General features: G+C 34.7%; 3 protein-coding genes across 5 annotated transcripts in view; 2 read left to right on the forward strand and 1 right to left on the reverse strand.

Annotated features, from left to right (window-relative positions):
- The window catches only part of mitfb (melanocyte inducing transcription factor b), a 226,781-nt gene that overhangs the window by 147,354 nt on the left and 53,943 nt on the right, over window positions 1–25,484 (reverse strand). The window contains exon 10 of one of the 3 annotated variants that reach the window (XR_007825491.1): window positions 23,166–24,889. Coding sequence is in view for 2 of the 3 variants with exons in the window: in XM_051096176.1 (XP_050952133.1) it covers window positions 24,488–24,889 (402 nt within the window). In the remaining variant the exon portion in view is untranslated. Of the gene's footprint in view, window positions 1–22,563; window positions 24,890–25,484 lie in introns of those variants that run through there. The other 2 variants (XM_051096176.1, XM_051096174.1) reach the window with 2 other exon arrangements.
- Window positions 4–7,234, forward strand: LOC127154567 (myoD family inhibitor domain-containing protein 2). The gene is made up of 3 exons (XM_051096184.1): window positions 4–1,541; window positions 1,640–1,845; window positions 6,452–7,234. The coding sequence occupies exons 2-3, from the start codon at window positions 1,641–1,643 to the stop codon at window positions 6,709–6,711; spliced, it is 465 nt and encodes a 154-aa protein (XP_050952141.1). The 5' UTR covers window positions 4–1,541; window position 1,640; the 3' UTR covers window positions 6,712–7,234.
- LOC127154562 (2-epi-5-epi-valiolone synthase) lies at window positions 10,425–19,072 on the forward strand. Its single transcript, XM_051096177.1, has 5 exons — window positions 10,425–10,581; window positions 12,766–13,399; window positions 14,555–14,794; window positions 14,884–15,136; window positions 18,295–19,072. Exons 1-5 carry the CDS (start codon window positions 10,445–10,447, stop codon window positions 18,384–18,386), a joined length of 1,356 nt encoding a protein of 451 aa, XP_050952134.1. The 5' UTR covers window positions 10,425–10,444; the 3' UTR covers window positions 18,387–19,072.

Consider the following 25,484-nt stretch of genomic DNA (forward strand, 5'->3'; position numbering starts at 1 on the left):
TGCATCCAACCATCGTAAAAAGTGCTCCACATGGTTCCGGGGGTTAATAAAGGCCTTCTGAAGCCAACATATGTGTTTGTGCAAAAAAAAAATCCACATTTAAAACTTTATAAACCATACGTGCGTACGACAGTTAGCGTAAGATAGAGATTACGGTTTATAAAGTTTAAAATATGGATATTTGTCTTACACAAACACATCAGTTCATATCAGAAAGCCTTTATTAATTCCCCGAAGTCATGTGGAGCACTTTTTATGATGGATGGATGCACTTTATAGGACTTTAAAATCTCGACACCCATTCACTGCCATTATAAAGCTTGGAAGAGCCAGGACATTTTTTAATATAACTCCGATTGTATTCGTTTGAAGGAAGAAGGTCATATAGACCTGGAATGGCTTGTGGATGAGTAAATCATGGGGCAATTTTCATTACTGGGTGAAGTATCCCTTTAAGAGCATCACTTTGCTTCTGTGATGCCATGAAAACTGAGATTGAGGAAATAGCAGGATGTTTTGTTCTCACTCATGCGTTAGGGGTTTCACGAAGTTTTTATCTAATGTATTAGACAATCAACAACGATAAGAATCTGTTTTCTGCTAGTCTCAAAAAAAAAAAAAAAGGTAAAAAAGCTATTCTTGGGCTGATATCCTTCCAAAAGGTGCTAATATGTATACTTTTGATATTAATTATGTACCTTCAAAATGCCAATATGCAATTTGACAGGTAAAAGAGGTACAAAGGTGTAGCGTTTGGAAAAATAACACCTCAGTGACAGCTTTTCTACAATTATCATTTTTCTCTTCTGAGTGTTTAGATGTTTTAAGAAGGGCATTTGTTTCTACCTGAAGTTGCACATTTGGTTAATTTATTGCTATTTTTATCTCAAATCTGCTTAATGTGCCTGAGATGTGATTGTGTTTTTCATTGTTGATACTGAGAAAAATAAGATGATAATAAAGCTGAAAGTTTTTGGTTTTTTTAAACAGAGATTGGGAAGGAAAATAAACTTTTTTTCTCTGTATGTTTGTGTTTTTGTATAGCCATCCTTTATTCCCGCAAATTTCCATATGCTGAATGTGCATTTTGAATATAAACAGCCAGTTTCCCTTTAGCAGGACAAAGCTTTTCTGGTTTTTTTTCGACTTTAATGTAATTTCGTCGCATTAAAACCAAAGAACCATCCTTGAAATGATGCATCAACACAAGCTCTCATGAAATCCATTTCACAATGCTGCAGTCACGCTGGAAACCCTCCAGAGACTCTTTGCACGCAGCTGGTGTTTAATAATTTATTCAGCACAGGTTATTCTAAAGATATTCCATTCATATCTTCTTTCTCACTCTCAAGTCAGGTGCATTATTGTTTCCAGTGCTCTTTATACCCTGCAGATTTATCTGCGCAGTAATTACATTGTGTTCCAGGATAGTTCTGGACATAACAGCCAAACTATTGGTTGACTCTGGCTTAGATCCGGCTGATTTGTTCTTGGGAATTACAGGCTCGTATCAGGAGGCAGGGCTGTTGGAACCACTCAAGGTATAGTATTTTGTCCTCCATGTCTTTAGCATGTCTTTTTGCTGTAATATTTGTTCTCATTTCCATCTGTGATTGCATTCTTATAACCCTGCATGCAGAATGAATGAAGCTGTAGTTAGTGGGGTGAGAAGGTTGAGCACCATCTCAGAGCAGGACGTGGATGCTGCAGCGGAGCCCGTGTCGTCGGCGTCCCCGGGGGACAGTGAGTGGACAGGATCCAGTGCTTCGCTCTGCTCGCGTGGAAAGCCCAGCGCCCAGAGCAGCTCCCTCACTTCTTTTGAGTCCTCTCAGCCTGATGCCGCAGGTACATCTTCAGTACTTCTCTTTTTGATGTTTATAATGTGTCCAGTAAGTCAAATTTGTCCTGGCTGCTAAAGACTCCTGGGACAGTGTCCTTAAACCTGTTTAACCTTAATGTTAACGTAAAACAAATGTGATTGAATTGTGAATATGAAGTAGACTAAATCAATTAAACACTCATGAAATATCCATCTGAAGATAAACAGATAAAAATAATTAAATAACATTTATAATAAATGATTAATTAATGATTCATAATATTAAATAACGATTACATAAATAAGACAAATTGGTAATATAAAAATGATTATGAAATTGAAATTTTTTTATTATTATTATTTTTTTTTTTTTTACAGATGGGCACCACATATAATAGTTTTAAATTATTATTTATCATTGTAATTATTATTTAAATTATTCTATTATTAGCACAAATAGACCGATTACTTGCATGTGTATATATAACACATGAAATTGTATCTACACACTTCTGTTCAATAGTTGTGTGGGGATCAGTCCTTTTTTTTCCCCAAGAAATTAATCATTTTTAAATTATTAAAGATAATAAGAAATAATAATAATACATTTCAGACCGTGACACTGAAGACAAATAATGATGCTGAAAATTCAGCTTTGCCACAACAGAAATAAATTACATTTTACATTTGAGGATTTTTTTTTTCCATATAGTGGACTTCAGTGGGGATCATTGGGTTGAATATCTGAGCATTTGTGGTTAAGGAAAATATATTGTAGTTGTATATTTTTATAAAATGACCAATCGTTTCCCTAGATAAAACCCTTATTCCTCGTCTGGGATCGTGTCCAGCCCTTTGAAACTGCACTGAATCTGCAATTTGGACCTTCAACCCGTTGACCTGCATTGAAGTCCACTATATGGAGAAAAATCCAGGAATGGTTTTACTTATGTAGCTACAGTACTTAAATCATCAAAATAATTTAAGCAGCTAAAATTCTTTTTATAAGTTATATGAGATTAAATTTTAAGAGATACATTTGGGTTGAAATGAGTTGTACAACCTATTTGATTATCCTTCAAATTTAAGGCAGCAAGTAAACTTTAGTTTAGTTTTTTTTTTTTTACACTTCACATAGGTCTGTTTTGAGTTTGTTTCACAAGTATTATTCTGCAGAAACTACACAGCTGAAATTGTTTTTGGTTGCTGATTAAAGTCTTTTACTGTTAAATTCTGTTGTTTCAACACCCGCTGAAGTATCAGTCACTCACTTTTGTCCCGAGCACACTTGTAAAGATGTTAATTGGATGTGCTTGCAGCTCTCCTGCAGAGTGAAGTGCACTTTTATGAGCACTCACACCAACACTCAGATGCTAAAAGACTCCAGCAGCGACAGAGCTCATAAAAGCCTTATGTAAGATAGATGACCATAAACCTGTACTTTGAGGAATATTGAAATATAATTCTCTCACTGTTGTGTGCTCATCCTAACTATATTTGGGTCACTTTGTTTCTCTAGCTGTTAGGTTAGTTCACCAGGGGAATGTATTCTGTTACGTTAATGGCTTCAGGCGACCACTTATTTCTCCCCGCTGTGCATTTACGTGCTCCATTTCTGCTCCAACAACCCTTAATATAATTACACACCTATACAGAGTTCCTGTCTATAAGGCGTCACATCTGGCATTAGTCTGATTCTTTGCAAAGTGGCAAGTGCAACCACATATGTCCTATAATCATAGTTCTGTAATTCTCACTATTAACTAGTTGCTTATTAGGATGCCTATTATTAACACAGTGGCTGTTCATTAGTATTTATAAAGCACATATTCTGCATGACCATATTCTACACCCCTAATACTACCTAATAACTAAACGTAACATGTACCTTACTATTAATAAGAAGCAAGTTAGGAGTCTATTGAACGAAAAGTCATAGTTAATGGTTTGTTAAAGGGTTTGTCATCGGATGCCCATTTTCCAGTTGATATGATTCTTTAGAGTCTTAATGAAAAGTCTATAATATACTTTGTTAAAAATTCTCAATGGTTGTGTAAAACAACACACTTTTTACCTTGTCAAAATCAGCTCTGCAAAAATCAACCCATTCTGAGGGATTGTTCCTTTAAATGCAAATGAGCTCTGCTCGCCCCGCCCCTCTCTCCTCTCTGTGGAGTGACGAGCCTGTTTACTGAGCTGCAAAACTTGGTAACTAGCATGTTTAGGAAAGGGGTTCGCAGAGATTAATTAAACACACTTGTACTCACTTCTGCTGTAGGTGAAGCTGGATCACGAATGATTTGCACAAACATAGATGCATTTATGAAGATCGGGAGGTGCATTCCCTTCACAAACAAACTTAATCTACTGCATCTTCAGTGGCTCAGATGTCCGGAGTAAATGACGACCACTATGTTCATTATTACATCCAGCAAAAACACCTCAATCGCTCAATCTGAGATATTCTTGTCTGCTCCGGCATCGAAACAATTGAGGTCGGACTGTTACAGCTTATTTAGGGCGGGTCTGAGGTAAGACGCTCATGTTAATCAATTATCGTGGGAGCGGCCTCTGTGGGTGTGACGCCACACCGACAGGCATCTGAGGATGGCTCGAGTTGAAATGGGATATTATTTTTACAGATTAATTAAATTCCACTGCATGGATTTTTATCATTATAGGGTAGATGTGTACATACACTGCAAACACGCATGTAAAAGTGAACTTTGCATCCGATGACCCCTTTAATAGTGAGGATTGGACCTTAAAATAAAGTTCTGAGGAATTGTGTGCTGATGAAATGGTGTAACATATGGTTTGGTCATCTCTCATTTGTGCCATTCATCTCTCGGACTGTCTGGAACGGCTGATTGCTGCCATTTTTAGTGTAATTAGAGCAGTTTATGGCAGCCTGCACTTAACTCGGTGCACGGATGTCTGCAGAAATAAATAATGTATGCAATAAGAAGTGTTGAGGTAATGATAACTGTTGATGTACACTGAACTTAACCATCACCTGCACTTCCCTCGCACACAAAGTAAATATGCAAGGGAACATTTATTATAACTAAGGGACTTCTAGAATGACATTTTACAAATATTCGTGCAGCTAACAATAACAAAATGTACTATGGTGTTACCATGACTTTGGAATGTACAGTGCACGGCATAAATGAGTACACCCCCTCTGAATAAATATAAAAGATGTATTTTCCTAATGATCACTAATGTAATTCATTGAAAGATGGCAAAATTTACATGTATTAAACATATACTTTAATAAAAACAACAAAATATGTGCTTTTATCTTCTGTAAAATAACTAAAGAAGTCAATTTAGTTTAAATGAAGGATTGCAGAAATGAGTACCCCCTATATTTAATTCAGCAAATGTATAATATTCTAGTACTTAGTATGTCCTCCAGAACTTTAAGTATACTGCTCTGACCCTTCTTGGCACTGAGTGTACAAAAAAAGGCCACATCTGTCCTGTTTAACTCCTGGAGGACGACCTCCTCAAATGCCCTGGTCTTTAATGGGGAGTTTTACTCAGCTCGTCTCTACAGAATCCCCCACAGCTGCTCAAGAGTGTTAAGTTTGAGTGAAATACTTGTCCACTGAAGGATTTTCACCTAGGGAGAATGAATATCTTCATTGTCATGCTGAAAAAATGCCCAGCAATGCTGGGAATGAGAGGAGGGTAGCATCTGCAGGTTTAGTTTTTTGTATTACATCACACAGTGGTGTGTAAATTCATGACAGCATTGATAAAGCACAACTTCCTCAAACCTTCAGCACTCATGCATCCCTATATAAAAGCTTTACTATCACTGAACGTCACTGTGGGTATGAGGCATTTCTCACTGTACTCCTCCTCTAGCAACAACAGAACATCTTGGATGCTTTTGGATCCGAAATGATTGACTTGGTCTCTTGAAATCAGAGTATGGATTCCCAGAAGTCTTTTTTGTAAATATGGGCCTTGAAAGAGGTTAAATGAGTTTATTGTGCTTTGGCTACAGTAGGTAATTCTAGTGATGACAACATTTCTGCAGACTGCATCGTACTCTGTGAGATAAAATGTCACTCTTTTCATAGCATTTGCCAGCTCTGAGGCACTTGCATGGTATTTCTTCAGCTCTTTTTCCTAAATGAAAACTTAAAGTGAAGACCTGATTATTTGAGGAGCCTTGTCACAAGTCCATTGTTTTTGAATGTTGGTGCTACTTCTGCTATATTTTCACACTTCAAACAATAATTTGGTATACCTCTTGTACCACTGTCTTCTTTTGTGCTAAGAAATAAGTCACCTGGCAGTTCTCTCCCAAGTGGTTTCATTGTTGTCAGCATTAAGTCTGACTATGATTTAGTTATTTTTGTTAAGTTTTAGAGAGGGTGTACTCATTTATGCTGTGCACTGTACTTTGCTATAGCCCAGGGGTGCCCAAACTCAGTCATGGAGGGTTGTATGTTTGCCTGACTTTATAAGCAAACGCAGAAGCACCTAGCATTTATCCAACACACTCAAGCATTGTGATTTCAAGTTCTGCACAGTCAAGCAAGGCTTGCAGTTTCTGAAGTTTAATTCAGTGTCTCTATAACATGTTTAATTTGTTAATTTCCATCCTTCCAGATGACTGCGCCTCCATCCTGCTGGCTTGCCTCTACTGCCGTTTCTGTGACATTATAGCCATGCTGCCCGACACTTGTGAGCGGGCGCTTGGCCGCTGCTTTCCTTCTTACAAGTATTACAGCACCTCGGATGAGGCGTCCAAAGGAAAAGACTGGTGCAGCTGTAACATGGATTTTGACTGTAGTTTCATGAACTCCTGTCAAGAGGCCAGTGAGCTGCTTGAGCTAGCAATGGAGATTTCTGAGGTCTGCTACCGCTAAAAGCCTCTCAACTGTCTGTAGATCAGAACAAATCATTCAGGACGGAGATTCTCCATCTGTGCTTGATTCCTGATTCCATAAATGACTCTGAGTTACAGTTATTCAGTGTCACAAAGGATGATTATAATTTCTTGCAGGAGAACCAGGGTAAAATGTCACTTCTTGTTTTAGGCAACCAAATAAAGCATGTGACAGCATTTTCAAGATGAGATCATTTAATTTATGGAAAGTATTTTGTATCTAAAGTTATGATTTAGTGACAATTAGGAGAATTGTCATACAAATTACTGTTTAGTTGATACTCTCATGTGCTCTGATGTGACACCTGAACCAAAATGTGAATGTCTGACATATCTGTTGTTTAAAGCATGAAAAAATGGTCAGTGTGGGTAAGAAGAGCCAGTGGCCACCTGTATGACACATAAGTGAATGCAACATAGTAAAAACCTTTAAATGTCTTTTTGCCTTATGTCTTTTGATTTGTCTTCTGAATATGCTACAGAAAGGAGTCATAAAACTCAGAAACGAGCTAGCGTTTTGGTACATTTGGTACAAGGTATTTCATATTTCATACTACAAAATAAAGTACATCAGTAAAACACCATTTGTGATTTTTAAAGTCTATGTGTGCTTTGAAAAAAAGTGATTGTTAACCAATGGCTAAAGGGGCCTTAGTTGTTTTTTGGGGACGTTAAATGTCATCATGCCGAACAGACAAACTCAGCTACTCACTAGTCTGCTTTCACAGCCTCTCTGTGTTTATAATCACACACTTGCAAGCTATTCTAACAAACATTTTACAATGTGTAGATTATAAATAAAGGCCAAAAGGGTTATCGATAGGGAAGTTCAATAGTAGTGATGCTGAAGTTGGTTTAGTTATAGTCTAGTTTTTTCTGTTGTTTATATTTAGGCTTCAAAATTCATAACATTTCTGTAGTTCTTAAGATTATCTGAGAACACTTCAGAATACTGTTCATTCATAAATGAAAAACTGCAAGACAAATGAGTAATACAATATCAACATTCTAGTAGCTACATTTAACAACACACTTTGATTAATGATTTAGTAATGTCACTCTCTTAAATGCTTTGGTTCACTGTTAGCTAATAAGTAACTACTGCTATGTTTTTCATACCTTCCAGGGAGCTACTGAGAAACAAATCTCACTTTAGTTTGCGGCTAACTATTACTATCTGTTAACTATGACTGTTGCCTCAATAAACTCCTAATTTGCTGCTTATTAATAGTTAGTAAGACAGTTGTTAAGTTTAGGTATGGTCAGGTCAAATATGGTCATGCAGAATAAAGCATTAATATAGTAATATGCATGCTACTAAGCAACTAGTTTAGAAACCGTAAAATAAAGTGTTATCACAAATGGATAGCTAATGCAGGACATCTTTCTAAAGGAATTAACATCCAAAATCTTACGGTTTCTTAACTAATTGCTTATTAGCATGCATATTTCTAGAATATTAGCCATTTATTAGTACTAATTAAGCACATATTAATGCCTTGTTCTACATGACCTTATTCTACATCCCTAATCCTACCCAATACCTAAACGTAACAACTACCTTACTAACCATTAATAAGCAGCAAATTAGGAATTTATTGAGGGAAAAGTCGTTGTTAATAATGAATAAGTGTCACCTACTCTAAAGTGTTACCCAATTCGTTTCACATTAATTACAAATTTGGGTAACACTATAGTATAATGGAACAATTCTCACTGTTAACTAGTCACTTATTAGCATGCCTATTATTAACATACTGATTATTTATTAGTGTTTATAAAGCACATATTCTGCATGTCCATATTCTACATCCCTAATCTCACCTAATACCTAAACTTAACAACTACCTTATTATTAATAAGCAATAAATCATGAGTTTATTGAGGCAAAAGTCATAGTTAATGATTTGTTAATAGCGAGAATCGGACCCTAAAATAAAATGTGACCCAAATTTGTATATCATTTCAGTAGCACTTTATTTTGCAGTCCTGTTCCACATGTACAAGGTAATTTGTTTTAGTAATTACAATAGCTGGGTAATAAATATGTGCTAACCCTGAACCCCTACACCTAACCTTAACCTATATAGTTACCTTATATTATCCGGTACTTTATTAGGTAAGTACTTTGTAAGTACATGCACTGTAAAACAAAATTCAGCCATAATTTCTTAGTAGTTCAATGAGAAAATAGTAGTGACTGATTAGCTAATAGTGATTCACGTGAGTGCAACTTACTAAGAGTTTCTTGTTACATAATAGTAGTTACTGGAATGTTAATATTGCATTACTCATTTTTTACTCATTTGTTCCTGTTTAGTTATTCATTAATGAAGAAACAGTATTCTGTTCCCGATTACTGTAATGAACAATTTTTATTTGTGTGTGTGTGTGTGTCACAACTTTGGTCACAGAGTTTAATTTCTGCACTCATCCAAAAGCCAAAAGCTGAAAATCCTGTTGGATTTTGTCGCAGGGCTTCTGGGTCATTACACAAAAATAAGTCATCCCTGCAGCACCCTCTTGAAAACAATTGTGAAACATTAGAAAAAGTTTATTGATGCCCCCTGGAGGGCAATACAGGTAGCACTTCATGAACACCAAATGTTACTGATCCAGACTGTGTATTAGTGAAATGGACAGCATAAATGTCAGTAAAATAGATCTATTGATGCTGTATGGATTTCCATTTCATTTGCATCTGTGTGTCCTTAAAAGGTCATAAACTGCCTTTTTTATATTTTACTACTGTTCTCTGAGGTCCCCTTATAATGTTATCGAGATTTTTACATAAAAAAACATAATCATTTAGAAGTAATAGCCTATTTTCTGTTCTGTTCTGAAAAGAAAAAAATATAATGACTGACGTGGTCTGGATCTTCATTAAAAAAATAATTCTTTCCTAACTTTGGGATCAGAAGGAAGGAAACGTAAAGACTGTTTTTCCACAACTAGGCACTGTACAGTGTCTTCTTGTCTTCAGAGCCATCTTTATCGTTTGGTTTCTGTGTAGACCTGCATGTTTGCCTCTCGTTATTTACACTACGCAAATGAGTGACCATGGCCAAGTTCTGAAACATAGAATGAATTCTTATATTTCAAAAGATCAAGGGAATTGTTTTCTCAGTTCATGACCCATTTAATATGCCCTTACTATGTAAAAAATACTTGAATTAAGCTATCTGTTAGCATTCATATTCAGTGACAATGGTTTGGCTAGTTAGTGGAAGTACAGAATGATATTAGATTAGGCTTTGAGGTAATAATGAGGTTAAATAATAATTCAAATACATATTCAGAAGGTCTTTCACAAAAGTGAAGATTCTTAGTCCCTGCATTTTCATTATTTCATTTCATTATATACAGATCTGTCTATTCTCAAAACCGCTTGTCCTATGTAGGGTCATGAGGATGATGGTGTCTATCCTAGCCTCTCAGAAACACCTTGACCAGCCAATGTCTAGTCCACACATCCATTCTTTGGAAACCAAGCACCACAACTAAACTTGAAGAACATGCCAAACAACTTAAACGACTTAAACCAGGGGCTCAGCGCTGTCCACTTGGTGACCACCATGCACACTCCATACAGATCCTGTAATGTAAATCTATTTATAGTTTCCCTACAGTACCACCCTCCACCGTCACCTCAGTAGTGGCTTTAGTTACTGTTATACAGCACAAATCGGCCAACTTTCGCGTTTCAACTCAATATGTCTCACGCTTCAAAAATCAGTGACGGAGTCTGTGATCAAGTGACTGAGTTCAGATTGGTCCATGCAGACTGTACGTGGAGCAGACAGACGGCAGACTGTGAGCACTTTGAAGGACGGCTGTCAGACGCCAAGATGTGAGTACATAACCATGAATTATCACTCTGACGTCACTCTGATGTCACTCTGACATTATAAGTGGTGTTTTGTTACTGTTTTAGGCTGAATGTACTGCTGTACTGGGGTGATTGAAACATTAACATTTTTGCATTACAAAATATAGTAAATAAATTAGAATAAAACACATTTCATCACTTCTGTCTTTCTTTAATCAGTTAAGATTTAAGCCTTTATTGAGTTGTTTACTCCATGTTGAAATGCTTTTCTATTTTAAGAACTAACCTTACAGTTGGAAAGCATGAGGTCAAGTTTACAGTGTGTGTATTTTGGGTAAGTGGGGAAAGTGTCTGTAGACTTCAATAGACGCTAATCTCTGATCTTACAAAAATGGTACTGGTACATTAATGTTGGCTATACACCATGATTACTATATTTACAAGGTATTTTAAGGTATTCCAAAGAATGACATGGAACCACTATGGTACTAATTCATAGAACATGGTATTACTATGGTACGTGTATCACAGTTCTACCAATCTTTTTGGACATGTCAGAAATTGTAAAAAAAAAAAAAAAAAAAAGGCAAAACAGTGATATGTGTCCAAACAACATGGTATTACCATAAATAATCGTTACTTTACCTGGGTAACCAAAACCTTGTAACAGTAGCAATAGGAATTTTAACTGAAAATGAATTTCTTACAATATTGCATTACCAATTTAATCTACCAATTTGAAGAATTTAAATGAACAATTCCAACCCTGGATAACTCAAACCACCAGTTACACACAAAAATGTCAACACAAAGTAACTGGATTGAACATTAAAGAATCATGCCACTCAAAAGTGTGTACATAATGGTAAAACAGCAGCAAATATCAAAAAAAAAAAAAAAAAAAAAAAAAAAACATACATGGTGTACTGTGGTGTTACCATAGTACACAACACAAAAAGGAGTGTGCTTAATTATACTGAATGTGCATTCCAAATCTTAAGTATATTTAAAAATGTTCCTACAGATAATATAGTATTAATGAAATAAATTGCCACTAAAATGTACTTAAAGAGAGTTTCTTAACACACTTAAGTACATTTAAAAAAAGCACTTTGTAATAATGTCAAATTATTAAAAAAGGCTTCACTTTAAAGTATTTTTTTGTAAATCAGTTGTCAAAGTACACTTATTTTGATGCTGACTAACAGACTAAAGCACATGTAAATTACATGCATGTGTAAAATTAATGATCTGAATAATTTCCTAATATTTTGAACTGCGTTATGTGATATTAGATTCACTGTGATAATTTCATCATTACAAATGTGTAATTACAAATATATTTACATGCATGATATATACTGTAAAATAAGGTGCAACTGAAATGTCTGGCTTTACATAGGATAAGATTAGGTTTAGGGGTTAGTACCCAGTTATTACCCAGTTATTGCTATTACTACAGTATAACAAGCACAAAGTATCTACATGTGAAACAGGACTGTAAAATGAAGTGCTACTTGTGTTTTAACTGAAATTACATTAAAGTACATTTAGTTTACCATAAATGCTTGTCAGTACATTCAGCAGTACACTTTAAAGGGATAGTTCACCCAAAAATGAAAATTCTATCATTAATTACTCACCCTCATATTGTTCCAAACCCGTACGACCTTCGTTTGTCTTTTAGAATACAAATTAAAATATTTTTGATGACGTATTTGTCATTGAACGCATGTTGAAGAAAACTGACAGGTAAGAGAAGAAATTGTTGAATAAAGTCATTATATTCGTTTTTGTGGCACACAAAAAATATTCTCGTAGTTTCATAACATTACGGTTGAACCATTGATGTCACACAGACTATTTTATCGATGTCCTTACTACCTTTCTGGACGTTGAATGTGCTAGATGCATTGCTGTCTATCTGCAGGGTCAGAACGCTCTTGGATTTCATTAAAAATATCTTAATCTATGTTCTGAAGATGAACGAAGGTCTGGATTGGAACAATATGAGGGTGAATAATTAATGACAGAATTTTCATTTTTGGGTGACCTATCCCTTCAACCATATTTCAAAGACAATATAAGTAGTTATTAAATGAAATGTACTTCTTTTTCACAATTGATGATATTACCATGGTACTTTTTGTTAGAGATATCTAGCTTCTACTGAAATATTGAACAAAAGGTAATTTGTCCTCACAGTTATGAGTCTTCATCAGAAGATGGAGTCACATGGACAGTGGTCAGTCCTATCGTCTTTACCTATCGCGTCATTCAGTGTGAGAGGCTTCTGGATGCAAGCAATGACACCTTACTCTTCGGCCATATCTCCAACCCTACAGAGCTCCAGGCCCTTAAGAACAACAGTAAAGTAATGAAGCGATTCATTGTGATTGACGAGACTGTTAATGATCTTTACGGCTCACAAGTGGCAGCTTATTTCAAAGCTAGGGGGGTGACATACAAGATCCTTCCCTTACCCACAACTGAGGAGAACAAGTCCATGACATTGGTGACCAGAATCTTGGAGGAGGTCCATAAATTTGGGATTGACCGCCGTACGGAGCCCATTATCGCTATCGGTGGCGGCGTGTGTCTGGATATCACGGGTCTCGCGGCATCACTGTACCGCAGACGTACTCCGTATATCCGAGTCCCTACTTCGCTGTTGGCTTACATCGACGCCAGTGTAGGTGCAAAGACTGGGGTCAATTTTGCCAACTGTAAAAATAAGCTAGGATCATACATCCCACCTGTGGCAGCGTTCCTGGACAAGAGTTTCCTCGGCACTCTGCCCCGCCGCCATATTTCTAATGGAATGGCCGAGATGCTGAAGGTACATGTAGTGCGTGAATGACAGCACAATATATGTCAGTTTCTCAAAAGATTTTACATTTTACACATCTAAAGCAACTTACATCGCATTCAAGGTTGATGCATTAACTTCTAAAAAAAGAAGTGCACTTAACTGTACTGAATGTGCACTTGTAGTGTATTTAAAATATTAAAAGTATATGTATATTTTCAAAATTGTAATTGCATATCATATTAATTATATAAAAAGCCACTTAAAAAGATGAATAAGTACTGCAACTAATGCATTACTCATTGTTAGTTAAAAGCACTGAAGTTGTCCAAATTAAGTTCTTAGCCATGCATATTACAAATCAAAAATTAAGTTTTGATATATTTATGGAAGGACATTTAAAAATGTAAAAAAAAAAAAAAAAAAAATATCTTAATGGAACTTGATCTTTACTTAATATCCTAATGATTTTTGGCATAAAAGAAAAATCAATCATTTTGACCCATACAATGTATTTTTGGTTACTGATACAAATATACCTGTGCTACACTTGTTTTGATGCACCACTAAAAAAAAAAAAAAATGCTGATTGGTGAAAATATATATTCTTATTTGTTAAAATTAAGGCTAAAATATTGATTTGAGTGTTTTTATTTTCTCTAAATTTTGATTTTTTTTTTTTTTTTTTTTTTTTTTTTTTTTTTTTAAGTTCAATACTTTTGGCACAAATTTAATCCCATATCTACACCAAAAAGTTGTGTGTATATATATGTATATATATATATATATACACATATATCTTAAGAAAATAAATGTTTTATTCAGGATGAATGCATTCAGTTCATTAATAGTGACCATAAAGTTGTTTATAGATATAAAAAGATTTCTATTTCATATAAATGCTGTTAATTTTCCCCTTTTATTAATTAAAAAGTCCCGAAAAAAAAGTTATTTTCCACAAACGTATTATGGAGGGAAAATTCAGCTTTGTATCACAGAAATAAGTTTGATTTCAATATATATTCAAATAGAAAACAATTATTTTAAATTGTAATACAATTTCGCAATATTACTGTTTTAGCGTATTTTTTATTTAAATAAATGCAGCATTTAAAAATCTTAAAAATGTAAAAATTAAAAATCTAATTGAGGTCTTGTTTCACCAATGCTAGTGATCCCCTACAGATGGCGCTGATGAAACACAGAGGACTCTTTGAACTTTTGGAGAAGGAGGGCAGACTTTTGTTGGACTCTAGTTTCCAACCACTGAAGAGAATCCCAGAAAATGTGCATTCGGACCCAGCGAGTGTGTCCACGAGACTGGCCATTGAAACCATGCTGGAGGAACTTGCCCCAAACCTGTGGGAGGATGATCTGGACCGGCTGGTGGACTTTGGCCATATCATCAGTCCAGAGCTTGAAATGGTTCTGCATATTAGCACTCAAACTAAAATTGCACATTATATGTCAGTCTTGAATTATTGTAACTAGAGTCACTCTTTTCTTTGATACAGAAAATACTTCCTGCGCTTCTGCATGGAGAGGCGGTGAACATTGACATGGCTTTCATGGTCTACGTGGCTCGTGAAAGGGGCTTTCTGACAGAAGAAGAGAAAAGACGGATCATTGTGTGTATGCAGAGTCTAGATCTTCCTGTGTGGCATTCAGACTGCACTCTGGATCTAGTACTGAAGTCCCTTACTGAACGTCTCAAACACTCCAGAGGATTTCTGAGAATGCCTCTACCCACAGCACTGGGAAAAGCAAGTATGTGAAATATAAAAAGAAGAGCTATACTTTTGCCCTCATTCACTGTGGCAAGCCATTTTAACATTTAGTCTATAAACCGTGCTAGTATCTATTTTCATCCTACTAGTATTTATTTTTTTTTAGATATAAGTCTTTTCAATTAAGTACCAGTACTTATTTATTCGCCACTAGTGCTTATTCTTAAAATACTAGTGTATTTTGTAACATTACTAATACTTATTCATTAGATACTAGTTCTTATTTATTAGATACTAGTACCTAATATATAGACACTAGTACTTATTCATTAGATACCAGTACTTACCAGAATCCGAATCAGAAAGAGCTTTATTGCCAAGCATGTTTGCACATACAAGAAATTTGTGTCTGATTTTGTAGCTGAGCCAAACCAGACAGTCATTGATGTGCACAAAACAGACTCAGTGACGGCTAAGTAGAACTATTTCAGCAGCTGATTAGATACTGGCCCAGAGAGCACACATACGTCTGCAAGATGTCTGTTAAAGATCTCTTGATCTGGAAAGCATCTGCTGTGTACAATCATCTGGCAGACGTCTGTAAGATGTCAGTTTTACATACATTCTAAATCATAAACATCTTAAAGACATCTAATAGAAGTCTATTTGACATCTGATAGGAAACGTCCAATAGACGTATTGCACGTGAGCAAACTACGTAAAAAATATGTCTTGCAGAAGTAAATGGAGACGTCAAATAGACGTCTCCGAGATGTATGTGTACTATCAGGGGTACTTATTAGATACTAGTACTTATTATTAGATACTTGTACTTATTTGTTAGATACTAGTACGTATCCATTAGATACAGGTACTTATTAGTAGATACTTGTACCTATTCAGTAGATACTAGTACCTGTTAAATAAATACTAGTACTTATTCATTAGATACTAGTACTTATTATTAAATACTGGTACGTATTAGTAGCTGCTAGTACTTATTTATTAGATGCTACTACCTATTCATTAGATACTAGTACCCATTAAATAGATACTAGTACTTATTAGATACTGGTACTTATTTCTTAGATACTAGTACCTATTCATTAGATACTAATACCTATTAAAAAAATACTAGTACTTATTAATTAGATACTAGTACATATTAAATAGATACTAGTACCTATTCATTAGATACTAGTACCTATTAAATATATACTAGTACTTATTCATTAGATACTAGTACCTATTAAATAGATACTAGCACTTACTGATACTAGTACTTATTTGTTGGATACTACTACCGATTAATTAGACACTAGTACTTATTAGTAGATACTAGTACTTAGTCATGAGATACTGTACTTATTATTATATACTACTACTTTTTTATTGTTGAATACTATAAACAATACTAGTACTTGTCATTACTAGTACATATTCATATGTATATTTAGTATATATACATATACTAGTACATACTAGTACATATTTATTAGATACTGTGCTTATTCTTTAGATGTTAGTACCTATTAAATACACACTAGTACTTATTAGATACTACTACTTATTTCAGTAGTGACTAGTAACTATTCTATTGTTACTAGTAACAAATTATTATTATTTTTTTTTTTGCCATTGGCTTCTATGGGGATCTGTCATTGAGATATCAGCTATTCAGTTTTGACTAGTATGTATTCCATATTGTGACTAAAGTACATCATTTTTATGTTATTCATTAGATACTAGTACCTATTATTAGATACTACCACTTCTGATTAGATACTAGTACTTATTCATCAGGTACTCATACCTATTAAAAAACATACTAGTGCTTATTCAAAATGTTACTAATAAGATTTTTGATTTTACTAGTAAAATTTTTAATTGAACTATACTGTGGCCATTTGGACTAGTCATAACATAAGATGGTTATAAATCACTGGGATGAATGAAAAATTCTAATGAGTGAACAATAACATTAAAGTAACATGCGAACTGCCGAACAATGAAATATAATAGCAGAAAGAGGAAAATAATAAATAATAAAATTCTTTCTGCCTATTTTTTCCATTTCTCAAATATACTCCTATATGTTGCTGGTTCACTAATATTCAAAATACTATTAGTATACTGAGCAGAAATGCAAATATAAAAAAGTACTAATATCTATAAGTTCAAGATATCTTTGGTCTAAAAAGTTACTAGTAACTAAAAATAAGTACTAGTTCTAATTTTCCTTAACAAATAAAATATAATTAAATACTAGTCACTATTGGAATAAGTACTAATGTCTAATAAATAATAACTAGTATCTAATAAGTAGACACTAGTACCTAAAGAATACGCACTAGCTAATCAATAAGCACTAGTACTAGCACTAGTATCTAAAAATATATGAACTAGTAGGATGAAAATAGATACTAGTATGGTTTATAGATTAAATGTTAAAACAGCTTGCCATACATTCACAGAAACACGAAACATGCAGACTTCATGTTAAATTAAACTAGGTTTTTTCATTTTATTACTTCAGACACTAGTTCATATCACAATTTGATTAAGTATACTGACTACTTATGATTCATTCATCCAAAATTTGCCAAATGTTCAAAATTATTTGCTGAAATTAAATAACTTGGTGAATCTGAATCAAGCTGTGAACCACTGATTCGAAACTAAACATTCATAAATGTTTTCTGCTTTATGAAGCGCTCTTTCAAAAACACTAAAACATAAAAGTAGCCATGTGTTGACTTAATTTTTTATTCATTAATAGTTGTTAGATAATTTTATGCTAACCTTATGCTACTGGCATTAAGATGAGTGGGAATGCTGACAAATGATTTCAGGTATTATATCTTAAGAATTAAACAAAAACTGACTACACTCTTAAAAATAAGGCTGCATATAAAAACCATTTTTGGCTCCCTAAAGAACATTTCAGTGAATAGTTATTAAAAGAATCAACATTTGAATAATCTAAAGAACCATTTTCCACTATAAAAATCTTTTTTGTAGAATTTAGCGATTCCACTGATGTTCTTCATGTAACCATCAATGCCAATAAAGACCCTTTATTTTTAAGAGTGCAGTCCATCTTTAATTGCTCAGGGCACATTATAGCAAACACCACAAGACTGCGACATAATGTAGTTTGTTTCATTTCCTTCAGTCTGTCTTTTTCATACCCCGCAGGAATCTTCAATGACACAGAAGAGAGCACTGTGTGCCAAGCGTTCAAGAAGTGGTGTGATGAACAGTGTGAAACCACCATGAAACCAGAATAACACACCAAAGGAAATGTTGAGTCTGGTTATATTCCTAAACCAAGAAAACATCTGTGCTGCAAAATCATGACGCACCAAATCATGAATGAAAAAAACTCCAGAGATTGTGAAAACCACTCAGTTTTATTTCAATGTCTGTAACATTTTCATTCCCAATACACTTGTCAAGCTTTAAAACCCAACAATGAAATGCTACTTTCCTCATAAAGCTTCCCAGTGGAAGTTTCATGGTTTGAGTGAAAGGTGACTTTCCCAACAGGTTTAAAGTGGGCCGGCTTCCAGTACTGAATTCATAAGAAAATTAATGTTTTATACAGAAATTCAACCAAAAATCAACATTGCAAGGTATTCTAAGTTCCTTCTTAAATAATGTTTGGTTAAGCTTCAAAAATATAATACAAAAGTCTATTAACAAAACAAAAACCATCTTGTGGCCAAGACACTTTTATAAAAGACAGACCGATCTGTATTTGTTATGAAAAGACGTATGGTTGAAGTTCCACGGAAGCCTGTTTTCAAGGCACCTTTCGTTGACGTCACTGATACATATGCATTCATACAGGAGCCTTGTGCTTTACCTGTTACCTGATTGTCTGTATTATTGCTCAGAAAAAAATTGCAACAAATCCACAGCTATAAATCCACGACGAGATACATAACAGTTTCACTGCATATTTAGACTCCACTTGGAATTTGGCAACATTTCAGTAGTCAACACTGTGTAACATTACATTCAGAGGACGACTTTCAGTAGTAGGTGAAGGAGTTTATGTAATACACTATTCTTGAAAGTTTTGTAGTGCTTCAAGACACTTCAGCTTTAAGCCAGAATACAATACAGTCTTGATCAGTATTATCTAGGATTTGGTGGTCCTACTGAGACATTGTTCCCTCTACTTCACCCGAGGACCGATCCCATTGGGTTCCACAGTCTAAAACTAGTCTAAAATCACATATATAGAAGAGAATGTTTCATTTAAAGGGATAGTTCACACAAAAATGAAAATTAGGAACGTCGTCTCCTTACTCTCATGTCGCTCCAAACCCATATTCTGTACACTTTTTTTTTTTTTTTTACTAATTTAGGGTTTAGTTTTTGTCCTCTTTGGAAAGTGACAGTGCCTATGGAAGACTGTTCCCAGCATGGAATAAAAATAAGATAATTGTGACTTTCTCGCAGTGCATATCTCACAATTCTGACTTTTTTCTTCTGTGAGCTTAAAAGTCAGAATTGTAAGATAAAAGTATCTTTTTTTTCATTTTGTGGTGGAAAAAAAACCTGAATTGCAAGACGTTAACTCTCAGAACTCTCAGCAGAAAGGTCCGAATTATGAGATAAAAAGTTGCAATTTTATATTTATATTTTTTACTCTGTGACCGAAACAAAAAACAGAGTTGCAAGACATAAACTCGCAATTCTGATAATGGAAGATCCGACCTGTAAGATACAAACTTGCAATTACCAAAGTGTGAGATAAAAAGTTGGAATTTTATATTTTTATTCTGTGACGGAAACAAAAAAACAGAATTGCAAGACATAAACTCTCAATTCTTAGAAGAAAAGTCAGAATTGCAAGACAAAATGTTGTAAATACCGAATTATAAGATAAAAATTCACAATTATCGAATTATGAGATAAAAAAGGTGCAATTTTATATTTTATATTTCTATTTTTTATACTGTGATGGAAACAAAAATCAGAACTGCAAGACATAAACTCTCAATACTTAGAAGAAAAGTCAGAATTGTAAGACAAAAGGTTACAACTACCGTATTGTAAGATAAAAAGTCGCAATTACCGAATTATGAGATAAAAAGTTGCAATTTTGTTTTATATTTATATTTTTTTATTCTGTGACTGAAACAAAAAACAGAATTGCAAAACGTAAACTTGCAATTCTGAGAAATCTGAATTACGAGAATCGCAAACTCAAAAAAAAAAACTATATAAAAATCACAATTACCTTTTTCCTTTTTTTTTTTTGAGAAAAAAAAAACATGAGGAAAAAAAGTAGGAACAAAATGGCCGTAATTTTTATATCTCACAGTTCTACTTTTTCCCTAAAATTGCTCATTTATATCTCACAGTTGTGTGTCTGTATCTCACAATTCAGTTTTTTTTCTCTAAATAAATAAACTAAAATAGAATTTCTCAGAAAAAAAAACAGACAAAACAACTGCGGGGTATAAACTCGAAAATACGAGAAAGAAGTTTATATCTCTTCTTTTTTGTGTATCTTTGTTTACTGTATATCTCATTTCTATTTATTAGTTAATTATATCTCGGAATTACTTAATTCTTAATTCTAAAAAAATATAGATATTTTTTTTATTCAGTGTTGGAAGTGAGCTTCCATAGGTCCCAGTCCCCATTCACTTCCATCGTATAGAAAAGAGCAGCATGAACTTTCTGCTAAACATCTCTGTTTGTGTTCTACTGTAGAAATAAAACTATTCAGGTTTGGAACGACATGAGTGTGAGTAATTGATGACAATGTTTTGGGTGAACTATTGCTTTAAGTGAGGTTTGTACTGTAAGGCACTTTACAGTGGTGTGACTATGTTACCTACGCTAAACTCTCACAACATCTTTCCATTACACACAGGTTGATTTCTCAACTGAAAGTTATCTTTGCATAGTTCTATGAAACAACACATAATAGTTGTACCTACATGATCATGGCACAATAGTGGCACACGTTGGATGCTACTCGAAGGCAAACATCAGTACATCTGAGTTGAGCACTTTTTAAACAGTAGAAATATACAGTAACAGTACAGCTTATTATTACAAACACAGTCAGTCATTTTACACCATGTAAGAAGTTTAAAAACCCAAACAAGTGTTAGAATAAAATATAAAATATTTTCTTTTCTTTTTCATTTTTTTCTAAATCTTCAACATATAATCATTCTTCCAGTGTTTTTGCCACTAATAAAAAAAAACGTAAAATCCCAAATCTTTTTCCTTTTATAAACATAAAAAAAAAAAAAACACCTGGGACATTGTAATTAAAGTGTATGGCATATAAAAAAACAGAAAATGAATTAAAATGATAGATTAAAAACTAAGGGAAATAAATTGGAATTTGAAGTCTGAATTTTTATATGACCATTCCTGTAGTCAACAAATACGTGTTAATAAATGATTTCACATTCTTATGGATTATTTCAAGCTATGCACTGAGATGCACCGTGTTAAAATGCATTTTCAGGCTATCTTAAGAAATGCATGAGGTGAAATACATTTGCATAATTATTTAGGCACTGCATAAAACCACAAGAAGACTTCTTGAAAATAAATATTGCTTATTGCTTGGCACATTCCACAGCACATCTGAAAATCAAATGCTGTGTGCAAACTGTCCTTCCACATGTGCATTTCTTCAACCTCTGGGTCTAAAGGTTATTCCACAAATCTATCGAGCTACATGAAATTCTTCTGGACCAGAAACACTAATACTGACTATTGCTGAATATTACTTATTATAACTACTGAATATTGCCATTGATTAATAATTGAATGAAATTGTTTAGGGTCAGCTGTTTCAGATCAGCCTAATAACAAACATACTTTGTCCGTCTATTGGTTGTGTGCGTTTTCATCTGGAAGATGTGATTTTAGAGCATTCGCTCAAAAGTTTCCTTAAACATTCAGTGATGTTAGAACAACATTCAATAGCAATTTTAGATTACATTAGTTATGATTAATGTAGATATGTTAAAGGAATATGTTACCCAAAAATGAAAAATCTTTTTACTTCCTTTCACCTTTTTACATAAACAATGAGAAACTATTAAAATGTTTATTTTGCTCCGTCATTCACATGTTTGGTTCATGCATATGCATATCAGCGGCTCATCTGTCTTTGTTTCGAGTCAAACTGTTTCCTCAGTTCAGTGACTGCTGTAGGAACTGGAGCGCTGAATCAGTTCATTCATCATAGGATCACATATGCCGCTATTCTAGCTCATTTTTACTCAGAGTGACTGTCAGGCGTCCGATTGAGTAACATGTACATCTCTGCTGCTCAAGTCATGAACTATTTCAGATGGTACAGTCTGATTCAAAAGAACCATTTCAAATAAATGATTCATTTGCAAACTTAAAGGAGAAGTCCACTTCCAGAACAACAATTTACAAATAATGTACTCACCCCCTTGTCATCTAAGATGTTCATGTCTTTCTGTCTTCAGTCGTAAAGAAATTATGGTTTTTGAGGGAAACATTTCAGGATTTTTCTCCATATAATGGCCTGATATGGTGCTCTCAGGCTCTGGGATGCACGTCCACGTACTATTGAATCACGTCGAAAGGTCACGCGGAACTACAGACCCAGTGTTTACAAAGCGAACGCGCAAAGACTGAGGAAGTGCAAGTAAGTCAAACGCTGTTTACAAACTAAAAGGTACAACGATGTCGGACGATTCTGAAGTTGTAGGAGAAAATAACATGGAGTTTTTCGACATACTCTACCTTTTTTAGCCGGAGTACACAGACGATGAACTTATGTGATTTGTAGTAGTGATGGGAAGTTCGGATCATTTTACCGACTCGGAGCTTTGAGTCTCGTTCAGCAAAATGAACGAATATTTTTTTTGAGTCATTTTATTCATTTTAGCAAAATATAATTAAAATGTTACGTGTTACCACCCTAACACATCTACTGCTTACACAAATGTTGATCACACTACAAACAAGACAAAACTATAATGCTATAAGAAACAGAAAAGATTAATTCATTGTTTACCTGGGTCTTTAGTCTGTGATTAGCTCACCTCACCTCTTATCTGACAAGTTTTTGGGGTCGAGTCGTTCGTTCATCACGTGACAGCCCCATAAGATGAACGAACGACTCGAAAAACCCAAAGACTCGAAACAGGTGAACTAATTCCAGTACAGAACCTAAGAGGATGTTGTGCATGCGTGACTGAACGAATCACTCCCCGAGTCACTCCCGAGTCACATTAAAGATTTGTTCAAAATAAACGAATCATTCAAGAACACGCATCCCAGCATCTGTGCTACACGAGCTTTTGTGCTTAAAAAATATAAAAAAAAAATATTTTTCTAAAAAAATGACAGATCATTTCGCTAGATAAGACCCTTCTTCCTCAGCTGCGATCGTTTAGAGCCTTTTGAAGTTGCATTTAAACTACATTTTGGAAGTTCAAAATCGGGGGGCACAACTGAAGTTCATTATATGAAGAAAAATGCTGAAATGTTTTCCTCAAAAAACATAATTTCTTTACGACTGAAGACAGAAAGACATCAACATCTTGGATGACAAGGGGGTGAGTACATTATTTGTAAATTGTTGTTCTGGAAGTGGACTTCTCCTTTAACATCACTCTGGCCTATTTGCCTGGCTCCTGAGGTCTTATGAAGCAAAACGATCAGTTTTTTGCACAGACTGATTGTTTTGCTTCATAAGACCTCAATATATCGTCAGGAGCCATGGGTAGTAAATTTGTGCTGCATGTTTATGCTTTTTTGACTTTCAAAGTACTGACTTGCATTTTATGAATCATCAAAGACCACATTTTCAGCTAAAAATCTTCTTTACTGTTCTACTGAAGAAAAATTGACCTTAATGGCTGGTCTGAGGGTGAGTAAATTGACAAGTTTTCATTTTTGGGTGAACTATCCCTTTAAATATCAACTATATGACGCTTAATATCTACACGTTAAATGGAAAGCATTATGCTTGAATCATTCCTTTCCCAAGAATATATAAAAAAAGAGAAATATTCTTCTAAACTACACGCAAACATGCTACTGTACAACCAAAGAAATCACTTTTCAAGTGCACTTTTATATTATCCCAAAGTTGATTAAATTATATTCTAATACACCTATGTGAAGTTACACAAATCAATCTTTTTATCATACTGACCTTGATTATTTTGATATTATTATAACACAACGAAATTTGGGTAGACAAAACTGGAATAAGGTTAAAATACAAAAAAAAAAAATAAAAATAAAATGAGTGTAAACATAAAAATTATATTATTTTGCACTTGACAAAATGGGCGGTTCTTCCTCTCACGCAACAAAGACCAGCGGCCCTAAACAGCCAAACAAATGTTTTGTTGCACTAACAAACATGCTCGTTTTCTTCCATGCTCACGCTGTCCTTACAGCTGCTGTCGTTCGAGGCTCCGGACGACACGGAGGTGAGGAGTGGGTCGTTTGTTGCTACAGATGACAATGTGTCGTCCATCAGGATGTCGTCGAGTTTAGCGCCGTGTGCTTTTGTGACAAGACCGTAAGCATCGGTGGAAGTGCTAGAGTCGTTAAAGGTGATTGTGCCGTCGTTAAGGTCTAGGGTGCTGGAGCAGCCAATGTCGGGGCAAGACAGGTGCGCGTGAGGGTACATATCCTGCGTGCAGTCGCCCAGGACCGGCTCCTGTTTGATAGGCCGGGGTGCTAGCTCTGATGAGCAGAGTGTAGACGAGGCGACGGCCAGTCCGTGAGCACGAGCCTGGATTTCCAGCTCCTGGATTAGCATTGAGCAATGGATAGACAAAGCATTAACTGAACTATTAACTTACAAATTCTCTGTTGTTGATGTGTCTAGATTAAAATATAGAATTATGAGTAAATATTGAAAATATAACATTTAATTTGTATATAGAACAAATTGATGCTGGGTGTTTCTGTGACAAACAAACATGGTGATTTTAGTGGCTGAATCTTAACCAGTGACCCTCAATCCAAAATATGTGGTTAGAGAACAAGTTATTTAGTGTTACTAACCCAAAGCACTACATTATTTCCACTGTGCGATACAAAGTCAGAATATGTTATAAAGATGGAATTCTGTGATAAAATTTCACAACTGTGTGTTATAAAGTTAGAACTGGGTGATACAAAGTCGCAATTTGGAGTTATAAAGTCTTAATTGCATGATATAAAATCGCAACTGCATGTAATAAAGTCAGAATTGCATGATAAAATCGTCAGGCACTAACTACGAGGCTACTGACACCGACGCAATTGCGAATTATGAAGTTGGAATTGCACGATACCAAGTCGCAATTGCGAGTTAAAGAGTCGGAATTGCATGATAAAGTCGCAACTGCGAGTTATAA

Source organism: Labeo rohita, chromosome 23 (assembly GCF_022985175.1).
Source record: "Labeo rohita strain BAU-BD-2019 chromosome 23, IGBB_LRoh.1.0, whole genome shotgun sequence".
Lineage (NCBI taxonomy): Eukaryota > Metazoa > Chordata > Actinopteri > Cypriniformes > Cyprinidae > Labeo > Labeo rohita.

What these genes read in the sequence shown, in the direction of transcription:
- LOC127154567 (XM_051096184.1), top strand. Translation starts at nt 1,641, where the DNA reads ATGAATGAAGCTGTAGTTAGTGGGGTGAGAAGGTTGAGCACCATCTCA. An exon ending in CTCTCAGCCTGATGCCGCAG is followed by an intron (nt 1,846 to 6,451) that starts GTACATCTTCAG and finishes CCATCCTTCCAG; the next exon opens with ATGACTGCGCCTCCATCCTG.
- LOC127154562 (XM_051096177.1), top strand. Translation starts at nt 10,445, where the DNA reads ATGTCTCACGCTTCAAAAATCAGTGACGGAGTCTGTGATCAAGTGACT. An exon ending in CGGCTGTCAGACGCCAAGAT is followed by an intron (nt 10,582 to 12,765) that starts GTGAGTACATAA and finishes TTGTCCTCACAG; the next exon opens with TTATGAGTCTTCATCAGAAG. An exon ending in GAATGGCCGAGATGCTGAAG is followed by an intron (nt 13,400 to 14,554) that starts GTACATGTAGTG and finishes GATCCCCTACAG; the next exon opens with ATGGCGCTGATGAAACACAG.